This window comes from Triturus cristatus, chromosome 1_2 (genome assembly GCF_964204655.1).
Source record: "Triturus cristatus chromosome 1_2, aTriCri1.1, whole genome shotgun sequence".
Taxonomy (NCBI): domain Eukaryota; kingdom Metazoa; phylum Chordata; class Amphibia; order Caudata; family Salamandridae; genus Triturus; species Triturus cristatus.
The window spans coordinates 1175517664-1175539633 of NC_140580.1; the positions used below are offsets into that span (position 1 = coordinate 1175517664).

General features: G+C 49.8%; 1 protein-coding gene across 2 annotated transcripts in view; it reads right to left on the reverse strand.

The window, feature by feature from the left end:
* The window catches only part of NUP188 (nucleoporin 188), a 1223536-nt gene that overhangs the window by 1028927 nt on the left and 172639 nt on the right, over positions 1-21970 (reverse strand). For both annotated transcript variants that reach the window (XM_085614037.1, XM_085614036.1), the window contains exon 8: positions 8256-8375. In XM_085614037.1, coding sequence (XP_085470163.1) covers positions 8256-8375 — 120 coding nt within the window. The remainder of the gene's footprint in view (positions 1-8255; positions 8376-21970) is intronic.

The following is a 21970-nucleotide window of genomic DNA, read 5'->3' on the forward strand; positions in this document are numbered from 1 at the left end:
CTCCCTTCTCTCACTCGAAACTGTCGCTTCAGACACATACCTCATTCCCTTCTCTCACTCGAAACTGTCCCCTCAGAGACATACGTCATTCCCTTCTCTCACTCGGCACTGTCCCTTCAGAGACATACCTCACTCCCTTCTCTCACTTGGCACTGTCCCTTCAGAGACATACCTCACTCCCTTCTCTCACTTGAAACTGTCCCTTCAGAGAGACACCTCACTCCCTTCTCTCACTTGAAACTGTCCCTTCAGAGACCTACCTCACTCCCTTCTCTCCCTCGGCACTGTCCCTTCAGAGACATACCTCACTCCCTTCTCTCCCTCGGCACTGTCCCTTCAGAGACATACCTCACTCCCTTCTCTCCCTCGGCACTGTCCCTTCAGAGACATACGTCATTCCCTTCTCTCCCTCGGCACTGTCCCTTCAGAGACATACCTCACTCCCTTGGCACTGTCCCTTCAGAGACATACCTCACTCCCTTCTCTCCCTCGGCACTGTCCCTTCAGAGACATACCTCACTCCCTTCTCTCACTTGGCACTGTCCCTTCAGAGACATACCTCACTCCCTTCTCTCCCTCGGCACTGTCCCTTCAGAGACATACCTCACTCCCTTCTCTCACTCGAAACTGTCGCTTCAGACACATACCTCATTCCCTTCTCTCCCTCGGCACTGTCCCTTCAGAGACATACCTCACTCCCTTCTCTCCCTCGGCACTGTCCCTTCAGAGACATACCTCACTCCCTTCTCTCTCTTGGCACCTTCCCTTCAGTAATCTCCTTCATTCCCCTCTCTCTTGGCGCCTTCTATTCTGTGGCCTCACTCGGTGCCTCTTCGTTGGTACCGTCCATCCTTCACACCCATCTTTCTCCTGGCACCTTTACTTCAAAGATGTCTCTTGCTCTGATCTCCCTCTCGTCCCTTTCCCTTCAGTGATGTCTCTTGCTCTGATCTCCCTCTCGTCACTTTCCCTTCAGTGGTGTCTCTGGCTCCGGAGGATGCATGCATAAATGGACTCCAGCATGTGTACGGGTAATAAGTGACCGGCCCTACAAACAAGCTAGCTGGCATCCTCCTTCCATGAATATTGTTATTCTCTATTCTCGCTCTAGTCTGCATGTCTAGTAGGTCTATTCTGAGTGTCAAAAGCTTAGGCAGAAAATTCACACAGGCATCTTTGCACAGATTACAGCTCAAACCAATGTCATCTTAGTTTTCAAGATACTGCAAAGGACGTCAGGTCAACTGTCCGCTCTGCCGGATCTGAACCCAGACAGATTGTAAAAGAACTCCCACACCCCAACCTGAAGCCATACGAATGACAAGTCAGCTGCAACACGTATTCCTGGCTGAATGGACGTCCAGAGCAGTAACACCGACACTAAAGGACAAACTCCAGCAAGCTTTACAGAATAATGTACTTCCTAAAAGGGCTGCAATTTCTGTCCCCCAAAGCCTGGAAATAGAGAGACGTATTAGGAGGTTGAGAAGTGCTAAGGGTTTGTCCGTCACATGAATATAAACCTGTGTTATGTTCACAAAAGGGCAAGCAAGAAGACATTCCCTATGGCTAGTGAAACTCACATTAGACCTGGTCTGCATACTTTGAACCTCAGAGCGCGTCTTCATTTGGGGAGCTGCATTTGCTGCGCTGCTCAGAATTGTAAGGCGATGGGACCCTGCAACAGCTGAACCAGTTTCTCATCCATGTGTTCGACTCATGTTTGAGCACATCCAACGTAGGGAATCCAGACGAAGGCACCAAGAGGGGCCGGAATTCATCTCTCTTGGCGCCTTCTGCTTCAGTGATGTTTCTCACTCCCATCTCTGTCCGCACTTTCCTTTCAGTACCCAGGGCATAGGTGTATCCAAGGCCTACCAGGGGCTGCAGCATGTATTATGCCACCCCTGGCCTGGCCCCACTATTTGACACAACTGTCTGATCACTCAGCTGGTGTAAGTTTGTGTAATCACCTCTTACTTAGATATAGTATATCTATATCTAACATATATGGACACATGGTAACCTATCAGTCACTCCTATGGCAGGCCTTAACAATCCTGGAGGCAGAGTGCTTGGTTTCATGTGAGATGGTGCTCTGGCATGAGCTGAGCCTGTCTGCAGCTTTCGGACAACGTCCTTTAGCTGTTTCATGATATTGCCATACCATATACTCTTAAGTGCATTATGAACATCGCGGTCAAATGCTAACTTTGGTTTGGCTTTATCAAAACATGTCGAGTAAGGTGTCATACGATTTGGAATACTACCCCCTCGCCAATTCTGGAGACAGGGGTAGCATTCCACCCTTCTAGAGGGACACGACATGTACCTGACCTGAAACCCGGGTAAAGTTAGACAGAGCCTCAGCATCAGAAAATGGATGCTGCCACCACAGACACAAGTCTGCCCTCCTGCTGCTGGGAGTCCTTCCAGCTTGGGAGGTGTGGACAAAGGGTTTCCTGTCAGGGGAGGTGCTTGCACCACCCCAAACAGGATTTTGTGTAGTGGGTTAGGGAGGGCTGAATAGATTGAGACATGCCTGGGGCACACAAGGTGTCCCTGTGCATATGCCAGTTCAAACCGGAGCTGGGGCTCTCCAGCCCCAGTCCTGGCGCGAAACTGGACAAAGGAAAGGGGGTGTAACCACCCCCCTTCCTGGTCCCACCCAGAGGAGGGACCTAGCAGGTAATCCGGCCCCTAGATTTGGAATAAGAGTAGGAGCTGTGTCCCAAGACTTCAGATCATCCTGAAACTTGACTTTAACAAGAAAAACTACTGGACTTCGACGTTCTGCTGCACAGAAGACTGAAGAGAATCTCCCTTGTGGCCAAGGAGTGACCACCCTGTGAATACAGGCACCATCCAGCAACTCAACGACTGCTTTGCCGCCGCCTCCCGCCGGAGACCGAGCCCAGAGCCCGACAACACCCAGACTCCCAGACATCTCTGAGCCAGATCCACAGTCCCTGCAAAGAAGAGACCCGTGGAGGCACAGAGACGTGGGACCGGCCATCTTGGAACGTCCACGACAAGCTGACTGCGCAGCACCCGAGGCATCCTCAACGCTGTGCTTTGGGCCCTGAGAAGCCCCAACACCGAGCAGCATTTGCACCAAAGCCCAGCCCTCCAGCATCCACGAGATCTGCGTGGGGCCCTTTTGATTTTTGCCACTCGACGCGTCAGCACGGTTACTGGCCCGTTGGCTAGTGGCCATCTTGGCGACGAAATCTACGAACACCACCGCTGGTCTGGTTGCTCCAGACTGGCCCTTGCTCCTGTGAAAAGGAGCAGCCCCTCTGACCTTGCTGGTTAGAGCACCAAGCTTTCATCGACTCCTGCGTGGCTTACATTAGCCAAGGCATGTTTGCTCCAATCGAGAAGCCGACACCGCCATCAGCTAGAGCCTTCGTGGGACAGCTCGTGAGTGAGTCCTGGACATCGTCTACATCTTCACTTCCACGTGGCTGCAGAGACAAGCTTCCTTTCTTCACCTGTTTGCACCCGACATCGCCTGGTTCCTTCCTGGTTCCACGCCGGTCACTGGCTAGTGACTTTGAACACTGTCCCCTCTGCTTACAGGTTGTCTACACTTCAGATCCACCCTTGGATCCACCCGAACTCTTCCTGCCTAGCCGCCTGCAGCATCTTCATCCTCAGGCTCCATAGACCTGCACGACGAAACCCAACGCACTTTGACCCCTATGCACCCGCTTCCTGTGGGTGAGGTAACGCTGGCACTCTGGTGCTCCTGGGTAGAGAAACATCTCTAGTGTCTAGGTTTCAAGTTGTTAGGTTCTGGTCCATCCGGAAGACTCCCTTTGCTTTAACTTTGTGACTTTTATGCACCCATTGAATCCAATAGGTGCACGCGTGTAACTTTCAACACTGCACACGCATCCTGTGGGCCTCCTGGTCACTAACTACTGTTAGCTCCTTGTAGTCCCAGCAATTCTCAAGGCCCTAGGCCTTCTTACTTTTCTATACGTGGTTCTTATACCACTATTTTAGTATATGGTTTAGCGGGCCACCCGGGCCCATCCATAATTGTGCAACTTTTGTATATTTAAACACTGCCTTGTTTTAAACGAATGTGCTTCTGTGCTCATAAAGAGTATAGGGGATACTTTTAAGTAAATAAATACATATATATTTTGAATATAAATCTGTGTGGTGTCCTTTCATTTGGTATTCAAGGAGGTTACATATGGTAAAACAGCTGGCTTCACATGCCCTCAAGAGTTTAGCCTGCAGACTGCACTGTCCATGCTACCACTAGGATAGCTGGTCTATCAATGGTACAAGGTGATCACTAGAATTAGTGAGCAGCATATACCAGGCCAACTTCTCACAGTAAGGTATCCTCAAGTTCAGAAGTGAGCAAATAACCGCTAAATCTCAACTCAGTATCTTGTGCACATTTCAAAAATACCACAGGTTTCTTAATAGAAGTCGGCGGGAGGGTGACCGGGGCTGCAGGAGGTGGCAGGTGATCGGGCTCAAGATTAAAGGAAGTAGGTGTCGGCGGGAGGGTGACCGCAGCTGCAGGAGGTGGCAGGTGATGTGGCTCAAGGGTGAAGGAAGCAGGAGTCGGCGGGGGGTGACGGCAGCTGCAGGAGGTGGCAGGTGATCGGGCTCAAGGATGAAGGAAGCGGGAGTCGGCGGGGGGTGATGGCAGCTGCAGGAGGTAGCCGGTGATCGGGCGCAAGGGTGAAGGAAGCAGGAGTTGGCTGGAGGGTGACAGGCTGCAGGAGGTGGCCAGTGATCGGGCTCAAGGGTGAAGGAAGCTGCAGCCAACGTGAGGGCGACGGGAGCTGCCGGAGGTGGCCAGTGATCGGGCTCAAGCGTGAAGGAAGCAGGTGTCGGCGGGAGGGTGACCGGAGCTGCAGGAGGTGGCCAGTGATCTGGGTGAAGGAAGCTGGAGTCAGCCGGAGGGTGACGGGCTGCAGGAGGTGGCCGGTGATCGAGATCAAGTATTAAGGAAGCAGGAGTCGTCGGGGGCTGACGGCAGCTGCAGGAGGTGGCCGGTGATCTGGCTCAATGGTGAAGGAAGCAGGAATCGGCGGGAGGGGGACGGGAGCTGCAGTAGGTAGCCGGTGATCTGGCTCAATGGTGAAGGAAGCAGGAGTCGGCAGGAGGGTGACCGAAGCTGCAGGAGGGGCCGGTGATCGGGCTCAAGGGTGAAGGAAGCAGGAGTCGGCAGGGGGTGACGGGAGCTGCAGGAGGTAGCCGGTGATCGAGCTCAAGAGTGAAAGAAGCAGGAGTCAGCGGGGGGGTGACGGCAGCTGCAGGAGGTGGCCGGTGATCGGGCTCAAGGGTGAAGGAAGCAGGAGTCGGCAGGAGGGTGACGGCAGCTGCAGGAGGGGCTGGTGATCGGGCTCAAGGGTGAAGGAAGCGGGAGTCAGCGGGGGTGACGGCAGCTGCAGGAGGTGGCCGGTGATCTGGCTCAAGGGTGAAGGAAGCAGGAGTCGGCGGGGGTGACGGCAGCTGCAGGAGGTGGCCGGTGATCTGGCTCAACGGTGAAGGAACCTGTGGTCGACAGGAGGGTGACCGAAGCTGCAGGAGGGGCCGGTGATGGGGCTCAAGGGTGAAGGAAGCAGGAGTCGGCGGGGGTGACGGCAGCTGCAGGAGGTGGCCGGTGATCTGGCTCAACGGTGAAGGAAGCTGTGGTCGACAGGAGGGTGACAGAAGCTGCAGGAGGTGGCCGGTGATCTGGCTCAAGGGTGAAGGAAGCAGGAGTCGGCGGGGGGTGACGGCAGCTGCAGGAGGTGGCCGGTGATCTGGCTCAATGGTGAAGGAAGCTGTGGTCGACAGGAGGGTGACTGAAGCTGCAGGAGGGGGCGGTGATCGGGCTCAAGGGTGAAGGAAGCAGGAGTCGGCGGGGGGTGACGGGAGCTGCAGGAGGTGGCCGGTGATCGGGCTCAAGGGTGAAGGAAGCAGGAGTCGGCGGGGGTGACGGCAGCTGCAGGAGGTGGCCGGTGATCTGGCTCAACGGTGAAGGAAGCTGTGGTCGACAGGAGGGTGACAGAAGCTGCAGGAGGTGGCCGGTGATCTGGCTCAAGGGTGAAGGAAGCAGGAGTCGGCGGGGGGTGACGGCAGCTGCAGGAGGTGGCCGGTGATCTGGCTCAACGGTGAAGGAAGCTGTGGTCGACAGGAGGGTGACTGAAGCTGCAGGAGGGGGCGGTGATCGGGCTCAAGGGTGAAGGAAGCAGGAGTCGGCGGGGGGTGACGGGAGCTGCAGGAGGTGGCCGGTGATCGGGCTCAAGGGTGAAGGAAGCAGGAGTCGGCGGGGGGTGACGGGAGCTGCAGGAGGTGGCCGGTGATCGGGCTCAAGGGTGAAGGAAGCAGGAGTCGGCGGTGGGTGACGGGAGCTGCAGGAGGTAGCCGGTGATCGGGCTCAAGAGTGAAAGAAGTAGGAGTCGGCGGGGGGTGACGGCAGCTGCAGGAGGTGGCCGGTGATCGGGCTCAAGGGTGAAGGAAGCCGGAGTCGGCAGGAGGGTGACCGAAGCTGCAGGAGGGGCCGGTTATCGGGCTCAAGGGTGAAGGAAGCAGGAGTCGGCAGGAGGGTGACGGCAGCTGCAGGAGGGGCCGGTGATCGGGCTCAATGGTGAAGGAAGCGGGAATCGGCGGGAGGGGGACAGGAGCTGCGGTAGGTAGCCGGTGATCTGGCTCAACGGTGAAGGAAGCAGGAGTCGGCTGGGGGTGACGGGAGCTGCAGGAGGTGGCCGGTGATCTGGCTCAATGTCGAAGGAAGCAGGAGTCGCGGGGGGTGACGGGAGCTGCAGGAGGTGGCCGGTGGTCGGGCTCAAGGGTGAAGGAAGCAGGAGTCGGCGGGGGGTGACGGCAGCTGCAGGAGGTGGCAGGTGATCGGGCTCAAGGGTGAAGGAAGCAGGAGTCGGCGGGGGGGGTGACGGGAGCTGCAGGAGGTGGCCGGTGATCGGGCTCAAGGGTGAAGGAAGCAGGAGTCGGCTGGAGGGGGACGGGAGCTGCAGGAGGTGGCCGGTGATCTGGCTCAATGGTAAAGGAAGCAGGAGTCGGCGGGAGGGTGACCTAAGCTGCAGGAGGTGGCCGGTGATTCGGCTCAAGAGCAAAGGAAGCAGGAGTCGGCGGGAGGGTGACCTAAGCTGCAGGAGATGGCCGGTGATCTGGCTCAATGGTGAAGGAAGCAGGAGTCGGCGGGAGGGTGGCCTAAGCTGCAGGAGGTGGCCGGTGATCTGGCTCAATGGTGAAGGAAGCGGGAATCGGTGACTGGAGCTGCAGGCCAGTAACTGCACTCATCACAGTGAGAAGACACATAGCAAGTACCCCAAGACTCCAAACTCATTACTACGTACCACAAGGTTCTTGGGGCTTGCTACAGACTCCTTGTCATGTACCAGGTTCAAACCAGAGGAGAAGCATTACTAGGCAGCATTATTTAACAGTGCTGTGACAGAAACTTGTCAGTTATATAGATACTGAATGCCAGCACTTTAATCGACCTAAAGCTGAGGGGGAAACAGCAAAGTCTGTTGACATTGTACTTATGATGTATATACAATACCGCTAACAGCAACTCTAAAAAGAAGAGGTTAAAACGTTTTTGATCATCTCAGTATTAAAGAGCCCTCAGTTAATTAATGAGCGTCTGCCCTCATTACTAATGCGATATGATCTGACATGGATTAGTTCATTTATTAATATTTCACTGATCACAAATATTATAGCATATTTTTAGAATGGTTTTTGAAACTTCTAATGAACACATGGCATTTCTTGTTACGACTGTGGAGCCTGTATTTGGGGTATAATCCATTTATCATTAGTAAAACGTGAATAGGTCGTGCTGTTTTTCTATTTGCTTTTGACAGATTAAAGTGCTTGCATTAAATATGCGCATAACTGATACATTTCTTTCACAGAACTATTACCTAATTGATTGTGATACTAGAAGTCTGCATAGCACCATGTAGTCTTTTTACATTACCAGGCCCACCCAGCTTACTTGAGAGGAGTGCAGGAAGATTACCACAGCCCCATAGGTCCTGGAGGCTGGCACAGAGACATTACCACACTGTGTACCTTGAAGAGCCCCCTGAAGACCCGTATCCACATACCATTGGGCTCTTGGAGGCTGCCACAGAGACATTACCACACCATGTACCTTAAAGAGCCCCCTGAGGACCTGTATCGACATACCATTGGGCTCTTGGAGGCCGGTGCCAGCACATGATCAGTCTATTCCTAAACCCCAAGGCCCGCACATGAATACATACCATGAGGTTCCCGTGTGTCTCCCATGTTGGAGCTTCTGCTTTAGCCAAATCTTCAAACTCCTTCCGAGTCTTTGGAATGAGGTCCTTTTCCAGTTTATCCACACACTTCAAGTACTCTGCCTGCAAAAGAATGAATCGGTACCAGTCAAGGAGATGTTTGCATTGTCAAGATGTGGCACTGTTATGCTGACAGCCTATTAACACTGCCATGTGCACTATAAAAGAGATGCAACATGCAAAGCAACTAAGTGTGCCACAAGAAGACAGATCCAGTGAAGCTTGGAGCCTTTAACGTTCCCTCAAAGCAGGAGTGCATTAGGAGTCAAAGAGGAGGGGCATAGGCGCCATGACCAAGATATGTAATGTGTAGGGATGCGGGTTCAGCCTGCAGCAATGGCCAGCTGTGTATGCCAAACAAGCTTCAAAGTGCATTACTGGCAGGTGGAGGGGGTAGAGATGGCAAACACTCTTCAACACTTGGGTTCCACGACAGAATGTGAACTGGGCGCAGGCTGCAGGTTTCATTTACTAAGCCCTGTCAGGAAGCTAGACTACGATTTGAGCACATTACCAAGAGGAGTGAGCGTCTGGTATAACAATGGCACGTGCCTACACAGATATAAGTGGCAGGATGCAGAGAGAGTGGGTGTATATGGGAGGAGGTGCTACTGGTGGGAATGAAAAGCACACCAGGGGAGCTGGAAATATAAAGGATTCTGAACAGCAAAGCTGTCGCAAGTGCGAGCAAAGAGTCATGGAAGAAAAGAGAGGTGCTTGGATCATGGGCAAAGACAGCAGGTCAACTTCAGACAAATGTAAACGCTAAAATATTTTTTTTATCTGCCCGAGTAGCCAACTTGCACAGCTGCTTCAAATTGGGCTGTTTTTTTTTTTTAATTAATTTTTTTATTATAATCGAGCAGGTTCTTAGCCAGAAATGTTTTAAATTCAATGTATATTCGTTCTAGGTCTCGCCTTCCAGACAGAGCAAGTTGTCCGGTTGAGAAAGACTATTGTGAACTTCCAGTGGGCTTACAGTCCAAGCGTTGCTAACCACTGGTTGAATTTACTGGCACTGCAATTTACTACCTTCTTAGTCAATTGCTTGTCTTCGTCTTCCTGTGTTGGTCCGTCACCTGGAGCACATCCCCTTTATGATCCCTTGACTGGCTAACTTGTATCCGTCCACTGCTCCCATATAGGGACCTATGTTCCTTTTCATTCACCACTACATGCGAGTGCATTGTGGGGATGTGTAAGTTTATAAAATATCTACTTATCCAAGGGACGGAATGCTACAGAAGGAAAATGTTACTTACCCAGTAACATCTGTTCTTGGCCTGTAGAGCTATAGATTCACATGCTTTGCATACTCCTGCCATCTAGTGTTGGGTCCCGATGTTTGCAAGTTGTTTTTTGTTCGAAGAAGTCTTTCCAGTCACAAGGTAGGTGACTTATCCTTTCGGTGATAGTGTGCATCGGCATCGACTCCATTGTTAGAATGTTTTCCCGTAGAGGGTGAAGGCTGGAGTTCGGAAGGGTAGAATAGAGATGTCCATGCATATTAATGTATATTAAGAACTACAATCACTACAGGAGACCGGGGAGGTGGGTGGACGCATGTGAATCTACAGCTCTACATGCCAAGAACAGATGAGGCATGTGAGCTGTAGATCACATGCTTTGCAAAGACTATATAGCAGTACTCTCCCAAAGCGATGACTAACCTGTAGTGGCTGTAGTTGTTTGAAAAAGTGTTTTAAGTACTCCTTGCCTACATTTGCCTGTTGTCTTGAGGACACATCTACACAATAGTGTTTTGTGAATGTGGGCGGTGTAGACCATGTAACTGCCTTACAAATATCAGCTATGGGAATATTTCCTAAGAAGGCCATAGTAGCCTCTATTTTACGTGACTGGAATGTGCCCTAGGGGGTACGAACAAAGACCTCTTTGCTTTAGTATAACATGTCTGGATACATTTTACAATCCATCTTGCAATGCCGGACTTAGAGTCAGGATTGCCCCTGTGAGGTGGAGAAAAAAGCAACAAATAGTGGTTTTGTTTTTTGACCTCTTTGGTTCTTTCCATGTAGTAAAGTAGAGCCTGCCTAACATCAAGTGCATGTAGAGCTCGTTCTGCTACGGAATCAGGGTGTAGCCTGCCTAACATCAAGTGTATGTAGAGCTCGTTCTGCTACAGAATCAGGGTGAGGAAAGAAAACCGGTAATTCAACTGGTTGATATGAAAAGCAGAAACTACTTTAGGGAGAAATTTAGGATTAGTACGAAGAACCACCCTATCCTTGCGTAGCTGAAAGTAAGGCTTTTGTATAGTGAATGCCTTAAGTTCACCAACTCTCCTTAATGAAGTTAACGCTATGAGGAAAGTGACTTTCCATGACAGGAATTGCAACTGGCATTTGTGCATTAGTTAAATGGTGGACCCATTAGTCTTGTAAGAACTATGTTTAAGATCCACTCTGGAGCAGGGGGAATTCTTGGTATCCCCCTTTTTAATTCTTCCATGAAGGCTTTAATCACTGGTACTCTGAATAGGGATAAGTGTTGTCTGTTTTGCAAATATGCAGCTACCGCTGCTAAATGTAAGCGAATGGATGTGTAAGCTAGTCCACACTGCTGTAAATACAGCAGTTAACAAATGATGTTCTGTACTGAAGCATCAAGTGGATTGATATGGTTGTTATAATAGACAACGAATAGTTTCTTACCTGTCGGTGTAGTTTTGCAGCTTGAAGATCTTTCTGGATTCACTATGCTGTGCATTATTCCGCGGTCTGGTGGTTGGGTCCGGATTCGTAGTCTTTCTTTATTTTTTTTTATTTTTTTTTTGGTAGCTCAGGTGGGCGTCGACGTCCCACCATTTGGTGCACTTCTCGTGACGTCGTCCTGCTTCCTGCGGAAGTCCCACCTCGGGGCGCTATCTTCGGATTCTTTTTTTTTGTTTTGTTTTGTTTTTGAACCCTAGGCAATTTACAGTATTTCTTCTCAATTATATCCTTTCTCACATTTCTTTTCAAGTCTTCTTTTGTTCTCCATTCTCTGTCTTTCCCCCCTCTTCTCCATCCTCATCTTTCTGGTGGAGGTGGGAGGGTTCGCTAGTGAATCCAGAAAGATCTTCAAGCTGCAAAACTACACCGACAGGTAAGAAACTATTTGTTTTGCAGCGTGAACCTTTCTGGATTCACTATGCTGTGCATTGATTTTGTAGCGGTTTGTCACTTTTGTGGCGGCTGGGTGGAAGATGAGCGTTGGTCGTTGAATATATGTTGAAGCACCTTTTGTCCTACTTGTGCTTCCTTGTTCATTTGTATCTCCACGCAGTAGTGCTTAGTGAACGTGTGCACTGAAGCCCATGTTGCCGCCAGGCATATGTCTTGAATGGGTGTGTTTGCCAGAAAAGCAATTGTTGCTCCTTTCTTCCTTGTGGAGTGGGCCCGTGCCCTTTCCGAAAGTTCTTGCCCTGCCTGTTTGTGGCAGAACTGTATCGTCAGTGCGATCCATCGCGCAATGGTGCCTTTTGTCACTGGTCTACCCAGGAAGCTGGTTGCGAAGGACACAAAAAACTGCTTAGTTTTCCTGTGCTCCTTGGTTCTCTTGATGTAGTGCATCACCGCCCTTCTAGCGTCTAGAGTGTGCAGTGCCCTTTCTGCGCCTGTGGTAGGGTTCTGAAAGAAGCTTGGTATTTATATTGTCTGGTTCATATGAAATGCCGACACCACCTTCGGCATGAAGTGTGGGTCCGTTCTCATTACGACTCTGTCCTTGTGTATCTGGATGTAGGGCTCTTGCGGTGTTAGCGCTTGCAGCTCGCTTACTCTGCGCAGCGAGGTTATTGCCACCAGAAAGGCTGTCTTCATTGTTAGCATTTGAATGGAGGCCTTGTGAATGGGCTCAAAGGGCGCCTTCATAAGTTCCGTTAGGACTAAGTTGAGGTTCCACGCCGGCATCCTTTTTGGTGGCACTATCCTTTTTGCCCCCTCCAGGAACCTCTTTACAACTCTTGATGTAAAGAAACTTTCACCCGTCTCACCTCGTGTGTAGGCAACAATCGCTGCTAGGTGTACCCTTAGTGAGGATGAACATAGTTTAGCCTTTAGTAGGTGTGTGAGGTATCTTAGCACCGTTGATTCCTTTGTCAACTTATTTTGCAGTTTATGTCTCCTGCACCAATGTGTGTACCTCTTCCATTTTTCCCCATAGCATTTCCGTGTCGTCGGTCTCCTTGCCTCCCAGAGCACTCGCATAGTGCTTTGAGGTAGCTTAAGGTGTGCGAACTCTGTCTTCAGGAGCCATGCCGCTAGGCCGAGGCTCTCTGGCTCTGGGTGTAGAACCTCTCCGTTCTGCATGGAGAGTAAGTCCTTTCTTTTGGTGAACTTGTGTGGTGGTCCCTGTGCCATCTCCACTATTTGTGAGTACCAGGTCTGTCTTGCCCACTGTGGTGCCACTAGGATCAGGGTCATGTTGCTGGTCCTGCACTTGTTGAGTACCCTGTGTATCAGTGGTATTGGTGGAAAAGCGTAGGCAAATGTTTTTGACCAGCTTATCCAAAGGGCATTCCCCTTGGATTGTTTTTCTGGTTGTCTGGATGCGAAGCTTTGGCATTTTGCATTCTGGTGTGTTGCAAACAGGTCTATTGTCGGTGTACCCCACCTTCTGAATAGCCTTTGCGTTTCCTGTCCATTGAGCTGCCACTCGTGGGACGCCGAAGTCTGCCTGCTGAGCCAGTCTGCTTCCACATTGTCCTTCCCTGGTAGGTGAATAGCCAGCAGGTCTATTTTGAGTGGGATGGCCCATCTCCAAATCACCTGTGCCAGGTTGGATAGGGGAAATGACTGTGTTCCTCCCTGCTTGTGGATGTAGAACATTGTTTTTGTATTGTCTGTTTGTATCAACACCTTCTGGCAGTTCAGTTTTTTCTGGAAGGCTTTCAGGGCTAGGAATACGGTCTTCAATTCCAGGTAGTTGATGTGTCTGACCGCATCCGCTGGAGTCCACAGACCCCTCACTTTGAGCTTGTCCATATGTGCTCCCCATCCTATCTGGGATGCGTCCGTGGTGATGGTCACCGTTGGGCTCGGTGGTGTCAAGGGCTTCCTATAGTTATGTTCTCCCTGTTCCACCATGCTATCTCTTCTTGCACAGCGTGCGTTACAACCACTAGTTCCTCCCAACTTCCGCTTGCTTGTGACCATTGCTGTTGCAGCCGATCCTGCAAAGGCCTCATGTGTAGGCGTACATTGGGAACTAGGTGAATGCATGACGCCATCATCCCCATGATCTTGCTCGCTGTTCTCACTGTCAGAGCTCGCCCCTTCTGGTAGAGGCGTGTCTCCTTCAGCAGGGTCAGTGTTCTCTTGTCGCTGGGCATCACTGTTCTCTGTAAGGTGTTGATCTGTGCCCCCAGGAAGATCTTCACCTGTTCTGGTTCCATACAGGATTTCCCCCAGTGTATTGAGAATCCCAGCTTCGTTAGTGTGTGTGTGACCCGCTGTGCGTGTTCCTCGCATCTTTCGCGTGAACTTGCCTTTATTAGCCAGTCGTCGAGATAAGGGTATACATGAATCCCTTCCCTCCGTAGGTATGCTGCCACTGCCGCCAGGCATTTTGTGAAAACCCTTGGTGCGGACCTTAGCCCGAATGCCAAGGTTGTGAATTGGTAGTGTTCCTTGCCAATGGCGAACATTAACAGACTTTTGTGCTGCCTGTTCATTGGGATGTGCAGGTAGGCATCTTTGAGATCCACGGTGGACATGAAGTCTCCGTCTCTCATTTGCGGGAGTACCTCTTGTAGGTACGTCATTTTGAATTTTTGCGTCCTTATGTACTTGTTTAGGAACCGTAGATCCAGGATGGGTCTTAGTGTTCCATCCACCTTTGGTACCAGGAAGTAGTTGGAGTACACTCCCTTGTTCCTTTCTCTATGGCATCCTTTAGGAGTAGCTCATGTGCTTCTTCTACGAGTTGCACTAGCTCCTGTCCTGAGTGTCTCCTCCTCTTTGGTTTTCTGTTTGGTGGTTTCCTTTCCAACTCTATGCAGTAGCCGAACTGTATGATGTTGAGTATCCATTTGTCTGTTATCTTTTGCCATTCTTGAAGGAAACGTCTCAGTCTGCCGCCTACTGGTGTTGCACGCTCGTTGGCGTTTGGTCTGTGTAACCCTCTCATCTTGGATCTTTTGTGCTCCACCCTCGGAAGGATCTTGTGGGTGAGCACTCTTTCCCGTGTGAAGTCACTTTGAGGTGGGTTGGTCTACCCCTCTGCGTCTTTGGCCTCGTCCGTTCCCCCTACTTCGAAAGGACTGGCCCCGAGGCTGGTACTGCCAGTTTTGTTTCTGCTGGGCCTGCTGCCCGTGATTGTCGCCTTGATGGCCCTGCTGGAATGTTTGGTGTGACGTTCCCGGCTGGTTTCCTCCTCTTCCGTAAGGTCTCCGTGTCGGGGTACCTCTTCTCATCCCTCTGAATTGCAGGGCCCCCATGGACCTTGCGGTTTTGTTCTCCTTTTTGAGCTGGGTGAGTTTTTCATCCACTGGTGCCCCGAACAGTGTCTCTCCGTTGAAAGGGGTGTTCAGGATGTTGTTCTGAACTTCTTGCTTGAAGCCCGAAATCCTGAGCCAGGCTTGCCTTCTTTTTGTTATTCCAATCGCCATCAGCCTGCTTGATGTTTCTGCTCCATCCAACGCTGTTTTAAGGCAAGAGTTTGCTATATTCTTTCCTTCCTCCACTAGGTGCGCAGCTCTTTGTTGGTATTGCTCGGGGAGGTGCTTGATTAGTTCCCCCATTTCGCCCCAATGTTGGTATTGGTGCCTGTTCAGTAGGGCATTGGAGTTCGCCATGCCCCAGTGCATTGCCGCGTTTCTCTCTATTTTCCTCCCCGTCAGGTCCATCCTCCTGCTTTCCTTGTCTGGAGGTGGTCCAGAGGTTGCCGGGACATTTGCCCTCTTCCTGGCAGTAGATGCAATGATTGAATCTGCTGTGACGGATCCTTTGATGTATGGAGGGTCCTGGGAGGAGTGTTTATATTTTTTCTCCGTCCTAGGTGTGATGGACCTGCATGTTGCTGGGTCCTTGAACGCCTCGTTCCCCTGGTTCATGACACTCTGGAGCATTGGGAGGAACTGGCTCCTAGTTTGGATGGGGAGCAGTGTCTCCAGTAAAAAGTCTGCTTTCGGCTTTTCTTCCTCCAGCTTAACACCAAAAGCTGCAGCCGCGCTTTTGACTACCATATTGTAAGCCCATATGTCATCTGGCGGCGAAGGGCAAGTCTCCACAGGCTCTTCTGGATTTTCGGCGTCGAGGTCCTGCCACTCCAGGTCTTGTGTCGTCGACGGCGCCGAGCCGGAGTTCGATTGTTTTTCCTCATATTCTTCTCCCTCATAGTAAAGATCCTCTTCTTCCTCTCCGGGAGTCTTCGACAGTTCTTCTGCGTCAAACTCCTCCTGTTCCTCGACTTCGACGATGATAGACGGTGGTTTCGTTGGGATAGTGAATTTTTTCATCTTCTCGGCGAACTCCCTTTTCCTTTGAAGGATGCTCTATCTCTGCCTCGAGCCTCCTCTTTTTCTTTTCCATTTCAGAGACGTGTTCGGCGTCGAGCGCCGGTCTTTTCGACGGAGCTTGCGTCGACGCGACCTTATCTTTCGAAGTCGAACGCCCACTTTCTTGGCCTTGCTTCGACGACCTTTGCATTTCGGCGGTCTTCGGCACCTGGGAGTCCTTCTCGAAGGATCCGCCGGGCCTTTTGTCTTTTTTTTTTTAGCATAGCCATATACATGATGTTGACAGGTGCCATTCAAAGGTTTACATAATACAATATTGGTCTAGTCACTTCCATATTAGGCAAAGCACAATGCTAGAATAAATCCAGGCGTTTCAGGGGCTACAACCATCAGCATAATTACATGTAGACACAAGCATTCAGGACTCACAGGCAATCATAACAGCTGTTATATTGCTCCACTCTAACCTGTGCAACTGGCTGTAGAGTTTATTCTAGCCCATAGCGTGGGGAAATCAGTGTTGGGCCTTTCGTTCTTGGATCCACTCGCGGTCGTCGAGGACTTTGACTCCATGTTGTAGTTGGCTCTCCTCTGTCTCTCGCTCACCCGGAGCGTATCCGGTGTGAAGGCCGAACAGGCGTTGCAGTCCTTGCTCTCGTGGTCAACTGGCAGGCAAAGGTTGCAGACCGGATGTTGGTCCTTCTGCGCGTATTTGTGGTGGCAGTGACGGCAGAATTTAAAAGGTGTCTTGTCCATTCCTGCGCTCAGTGTCCCTGAGTGCGCATTCTCCGTTGGACGTCGAAGATCTCGAGGTTCTCCTCCTTCTTCGTCGTCCCGGCTTGTTGTTCTTCCTTTCTGTAGTCTTCCTCAACTTCTTCTTCGATGAAACTCGTGCTTTTTCTTCTTTTCTTCGCAAAAAACTCTGGACCTTCACGGTGACGATCCAGACCAAAACGGCGGAAAAAAGAATCTGAAGATGGCGCCCCGAGGTGGGACTTCCGCAGGAAGCAGGACGACGTCACGAGAAGTGCACCAAATGGTGGGACTTCGACGCCCACCTGGGCTACAAAAAAAAGAAAAAAGAAAGAAAAGAAAGACTACGAATCCGGACCAAACCACCAGACCGCGGAATAATGCACAGCATAGTGAATCCAGAAAGATTCACGCTGCAAAACAAAACATTTCCATTTCACAGCATAATATGCTCTAGAAGTAAGCTTTACCGCCTCTGAGAATATTCATATAGTCTGGTGGCAGTTGTAAATAACCAAACTCTATGACTTCAGGAGCCAAATCGCTAGGTTGAGTTCTGTGGGATTTGGATGTCTGATTTCTCCATGGCTCTGAGTGAGGAGACAGGGTGTGAGATGTAGCTTTTTATGTGGAACCACAGAGTTCTAACAGGGTAATGTACAAAGGTTGTCGAGCCCAAGTAGGGGCTATTAAGATTAGTGTGAGAGACTTCCGTACCAGTAATGGAATTAGTGGGAGAGGTGGAAAAGCATAAGCAGATTTCCCTGACCAATTCATCTATAGAGCATTGCCTTTGGAATCTTGGTGTGGGAACCTGGATGTGAAGTTTGGGCATTTTGCATTGTGCGCTGTAACAAAGAAATCTATTTGTGGAAATCCCCATTTTTGGAAGTTGGGAAGAAGAACTTTGGTATGAAGTTCCCACTCGTGGATTTGCATCCTGTGTCTGCTGAGCAGGTCTGCAATCTGATTGTCTACTCCTAGAAGGTGTTCTGCTAGGAGATATATTTGGGGGTGAATCACCCAATTCCAAATGCTTTGCGCAAGTCGCAACAGTTGAAGAGTGTGTGCGCCTCCCAGTTTTTGTAGGTAATACATGGCTGTCATGTTGTCTGTGCAGACTAAGACAGTCTTGCCTAGATAATGGGGTGAGAAAAGCTTTTAGTGCTAGAAACGCTGATAGCAGTTCTAGGTTGTTGATATGCAGACGTTTGGGACTGTGTGACCACAGCCCTTATACCATGTGATATTGAAGATAAGCACCCCAACCAGTTAGAGATGGGTCCGCTGTCAATACAATCTGTGGAATTTAGTCTATGAAGGGCCGCCCCTTTCCTAAGTTTTGAGGGTTCCACCACTGCAGAGAGTGATGGCTGCGGCTGTCTACCAACACTAGATCGGTTAACAGACCCTGCAATTGATTCCACTGACTCACTAGACATTCCTGCAGAGGACGCATGTGAAGCCTTGCATGAGGTACGATTGCAATGCAGGATGTCATCATTCACAACAGTAGCATGAAGACTCTGGCTGGTAATGATTAATTGGGGTGAAACTGCAATATCGTGGCCCGAATATTGTGAACCCTGGCTACATTGGGAGAGGCTAGAGCTTTGAGTGTATTGATGGAAGCTCCTAGATAAGACTGCACCTGTGTTGCACACAGGTGAGATTTTTGTGCATTGATTGTGAAACCCAACTGATGAAGCTTTGATAAGCCAGCCGTCCAGGTAAGGGTAGACTTGTATGCATTGTCTTCTGAGATGAGCGGCTACTACTGCAAGACTTTCGGTGATAATACTCTGGGAGCTGTGGTTACGCCAGATGGAAGCACCTTGAACTGGTAATGTTTGCCTGCTATCACAAACCTGAGGTATTTGCGGTGAGCGGGATGAATTGGAATATGAAAGCTGGCGTCCTTTAGATCCAGCGTAGACAAAGTTGCCCTGCTGCGACAGGGGAAGTATTTGTTGAAGAGGGACCATGTGAAAATGCTCTGACAATATTTGTTTAACTCTATGAGATCTAGAATAGGTCTCAAGGAGCCGTCCTTTTTGGGAATGAGAAAGTAAAGGGAATAAACTCCTGACCCTCGGTACTGAAGTGGGACTGCTTCTTTAGCTCCTTTGAGTAATAAAGATTGCACTTCTTGTTGAAGTGCGGGTGGTCTGGTGACATTTTGTGAAATCTACGAGGAATGTTTGGAGGATTGTTGGCAAGCTCCAGGTAACAGCCATTAGCACCCATTTGTCGGTTGTTAATGAGTTCCAAATGGGGAGAAAGTTTTGAAGTCTTATGCCAACAGGTGTGGAATAGTCGGCCGGAAGTGTTGGAAAGTCACTGTTTGCTTGAGGAAGGGGAAGTGCGAGGTGTGGTGTTTTTACCTCTGCCCCGGAGACCATTACCCCTCTCTGAAAAATCCTTTTGAAAAGGAGGATTGGGAATTGCCTTTGTATGAGGAAGTGTTCTGGTCAGTGCCTGTAGACTTGGACCCTGCCCTATAAAAGGAGTGCCGAAAGGAACCTCTATTTGAGGGAGAATAAAGCGCTCCCATCGATATTGCCACGTCTGTGTCCTTTTTTAATTTTTTCCAGCGCTAAATCGACTTCAGGGCCAAAAAGGTGCTTTTTATCAAAATACATCTTTAGTATTGACTGCCGGAATTCAAGCTTGAATCCTGAAATCCGTAGCCAAGCACGACGTCTCAGTAAGATGCTGGTATTTACTTCTCTAGCTGCGGTGTCAGCTGCATCTAGAGCGCATCTGATGGAGGCATTGGGAATTAATCTCCCTTCTTGGACTAAGACCTGAGCTTTTGCATTATGTTCCTCTGGAAGAAACTGCAGTAATTGTTCCATTTCGACCCAGTGAGCTCTATCATACCTTGCCAGTAGGTCCTGCGTATTAGCAATATCCATTGATTAGCCGCTTCACATTTGCCCGAAGCATCAATAAGCTTCGACTATCTGGTGGAGGGGCATTCCCAGATGCTTGAGAATTAGCCCTCTTTCTGGCATTTGATAACCACTAAAGAGTCAAGTGGAAACTGACCCTTAATAAAAAGGGGATCTGTGAGGGAAGGTTTATATTTTTGGTCTACTCGAGGAGTAAGAATTCAAGCACGGACAGGGTCTTTAAAAATATTGTCCGTGTGCCTTAACATACCCTTGAGCGTAGGCAGTGTCTGATTCGATTTGTGTGTTCCTAGAGTGTCGAAAAGAATATCTTCCTCTAAAGACTCTTTATGTAACTCCACCCCATGGTATTCTGCAGCCCTAGCAATAAGCAGTGGGTACGACAGGTTGTCATTGGGTGGAGATGGCCTGGCAGGATAAAGATCTGGGTCTGTATCTTGTGGAGGATCAGTGGTGTAATCTGTCCACGGATCTGGTAGTTGTGCCTCATCATCATCAGCAGCGTCAGCTGTGTCAAGTTGAGGAGGAGGAGATTGACTAGGTGCGATATTTAATGGGTCAAGCGGTGTAGAAGAGGTAGGAGTAGGAGATGGAAATGTGTGGAAAGGGCTAGTGCCTACACTTTTCCTCTTCAAAGCAATTTTGTATGGGTCATCATCAGGACGCTTGTGCTTAGATGCTGATTTAGCATGAATGTGTCCTGTATCTAGAGGAATTTACAGTTTCTTTTGTCTGGGATCCAATTTAATAGGCACAGTGTCTTTATTCGGATCCGGTTGTGTTGCAGGCAAGTCTTTGCTTTTCGGCATCAAAGTGTTTGGAGTCGAGCCGGAAAGTCCTTTTGGTGCTGAAGGCTTTAACTCAGAGGGTTTCTTGGGTGTCGGTGTCGAAGGTTTTGGATCCTAAGTTTTCGGTTCGGAATCGATCTTGGCCTTGGAGCTCGTAGGTTTTGGCTCGGAAGTAGGCTTTGGCAGACTTGGTCCAGAGCCGTAAGGTTTTTTAGAGTGTTTCAGTGCTGAGGCTGAAGGTGGAGCATGAGAAACCTCTTCTCGGTGCCGAACTTGGACTGAGGCGGAGGTGACGTTGAAGCCTTAGATTTTTTAGGGACAGTGGGAGGGGAGGGAGAAGGTGTCTTCAGTACTCATGTCCCCTTGTTCCAGGGGCACATCATCTTCGAGGTCGATCTGTAATTCTGACCCCAAGTCGGACACAGCCGAAGCCAGCTCTTCTTCTGCCACTGATACCTCTTCTTGTTCGGGGTCTTTGCTGAAAAGATCCGGTGTGACATCCAACCGTTGCATCTCTCGACGTTGAGCCCGACGATCACAGAGAGTTCATTGATTTGAAGGATCGGCACCAGTCACAGTCTTGCTCCTTGTTCTCGGGGGACAAGCACAAGTTACACACCTGAGGAGTCTGCACGGATATTTTTCGCGTGGCACAGAGGACAGAATTTAAATGGGGTCCATTCCAACAATGAGGAGTCGAACAGACGCAGGTGGGCCGGAAGGCCGCCCGCAGATCCTCGGACTGAAATGTCGAAAGTCTTGAGTTTTTATTCGAATTGCAGAGAGAGAAGTGCGTTCGAGAACAATACCGTTGAGGTAGAGAGAAGCACCTACCAAGGGGGAACCCGAAGATCAAGTCCGAAGCGGAGCGCAACAATACCCATCCGAACCCGATGACGGAAAAAAACATCTAACAATGGAGTTGATGCCCACGGGCACTATCACCGAAAGGAGGAGTCACCTACCTCGTGACTGGAAAGACTTCTTCAAACAAAAACAACTAGCAAACATCCAGACCCAACACTAGATGGCAGTAGTATGAAAAGCATGTAATCTACAGCTACATGCCTCGAACATCTATTTACCCTGTAAAAAAAAAAAAAAACATACACTTGTCCTTTTTAGTGCCATACATAAAAATGCTAATTATGGCAGCATTCTCATTCTAGCTCTCTCAATAGCTTCTCTAATTATGCCAGGGCTCATAACATTAGGGAGTGGATGCAAACCTTCGGCAAATCTACATAGGCGCAGATTATGAACTACTTACCTTTGGTTATGCTCTTTTTGGAGGATATTCAATCTCTCCGCAGATTCATCACCTTCACAATATTCCCAAGCACCAGACTGGATCTGGAAGATTTTAACAGCATTGCTCCTCCATGTTTAAAGGGGGTGTCATGCAGCTCTGCGGCAACTTTGTTTTGCCCCAGGAGTGACCAACTGAGCTGTACATAAGCCCAAACCCTATACGCTAACATCAGTTTCTTTGTTGACTCAGTCCGCACCCTCCTGCATGAAGCCTAACAAAACAATCACTTGATACCAGTGTGCAGATTCCAAGACTGGGACCATTATAGATTTGAAAGGGGACCAGCCTACAGAAAGGTGAGATGGTAAGGGGGAGAGAAATCTTTGGTTAGAGAGCATTTTAGCCAAAGAGCAACTTGTTTTTCGAATGGATAATTCTTCAGATTCCACACCTTTAGAATAGATACTAAAGTAGTACACCTACCAAGG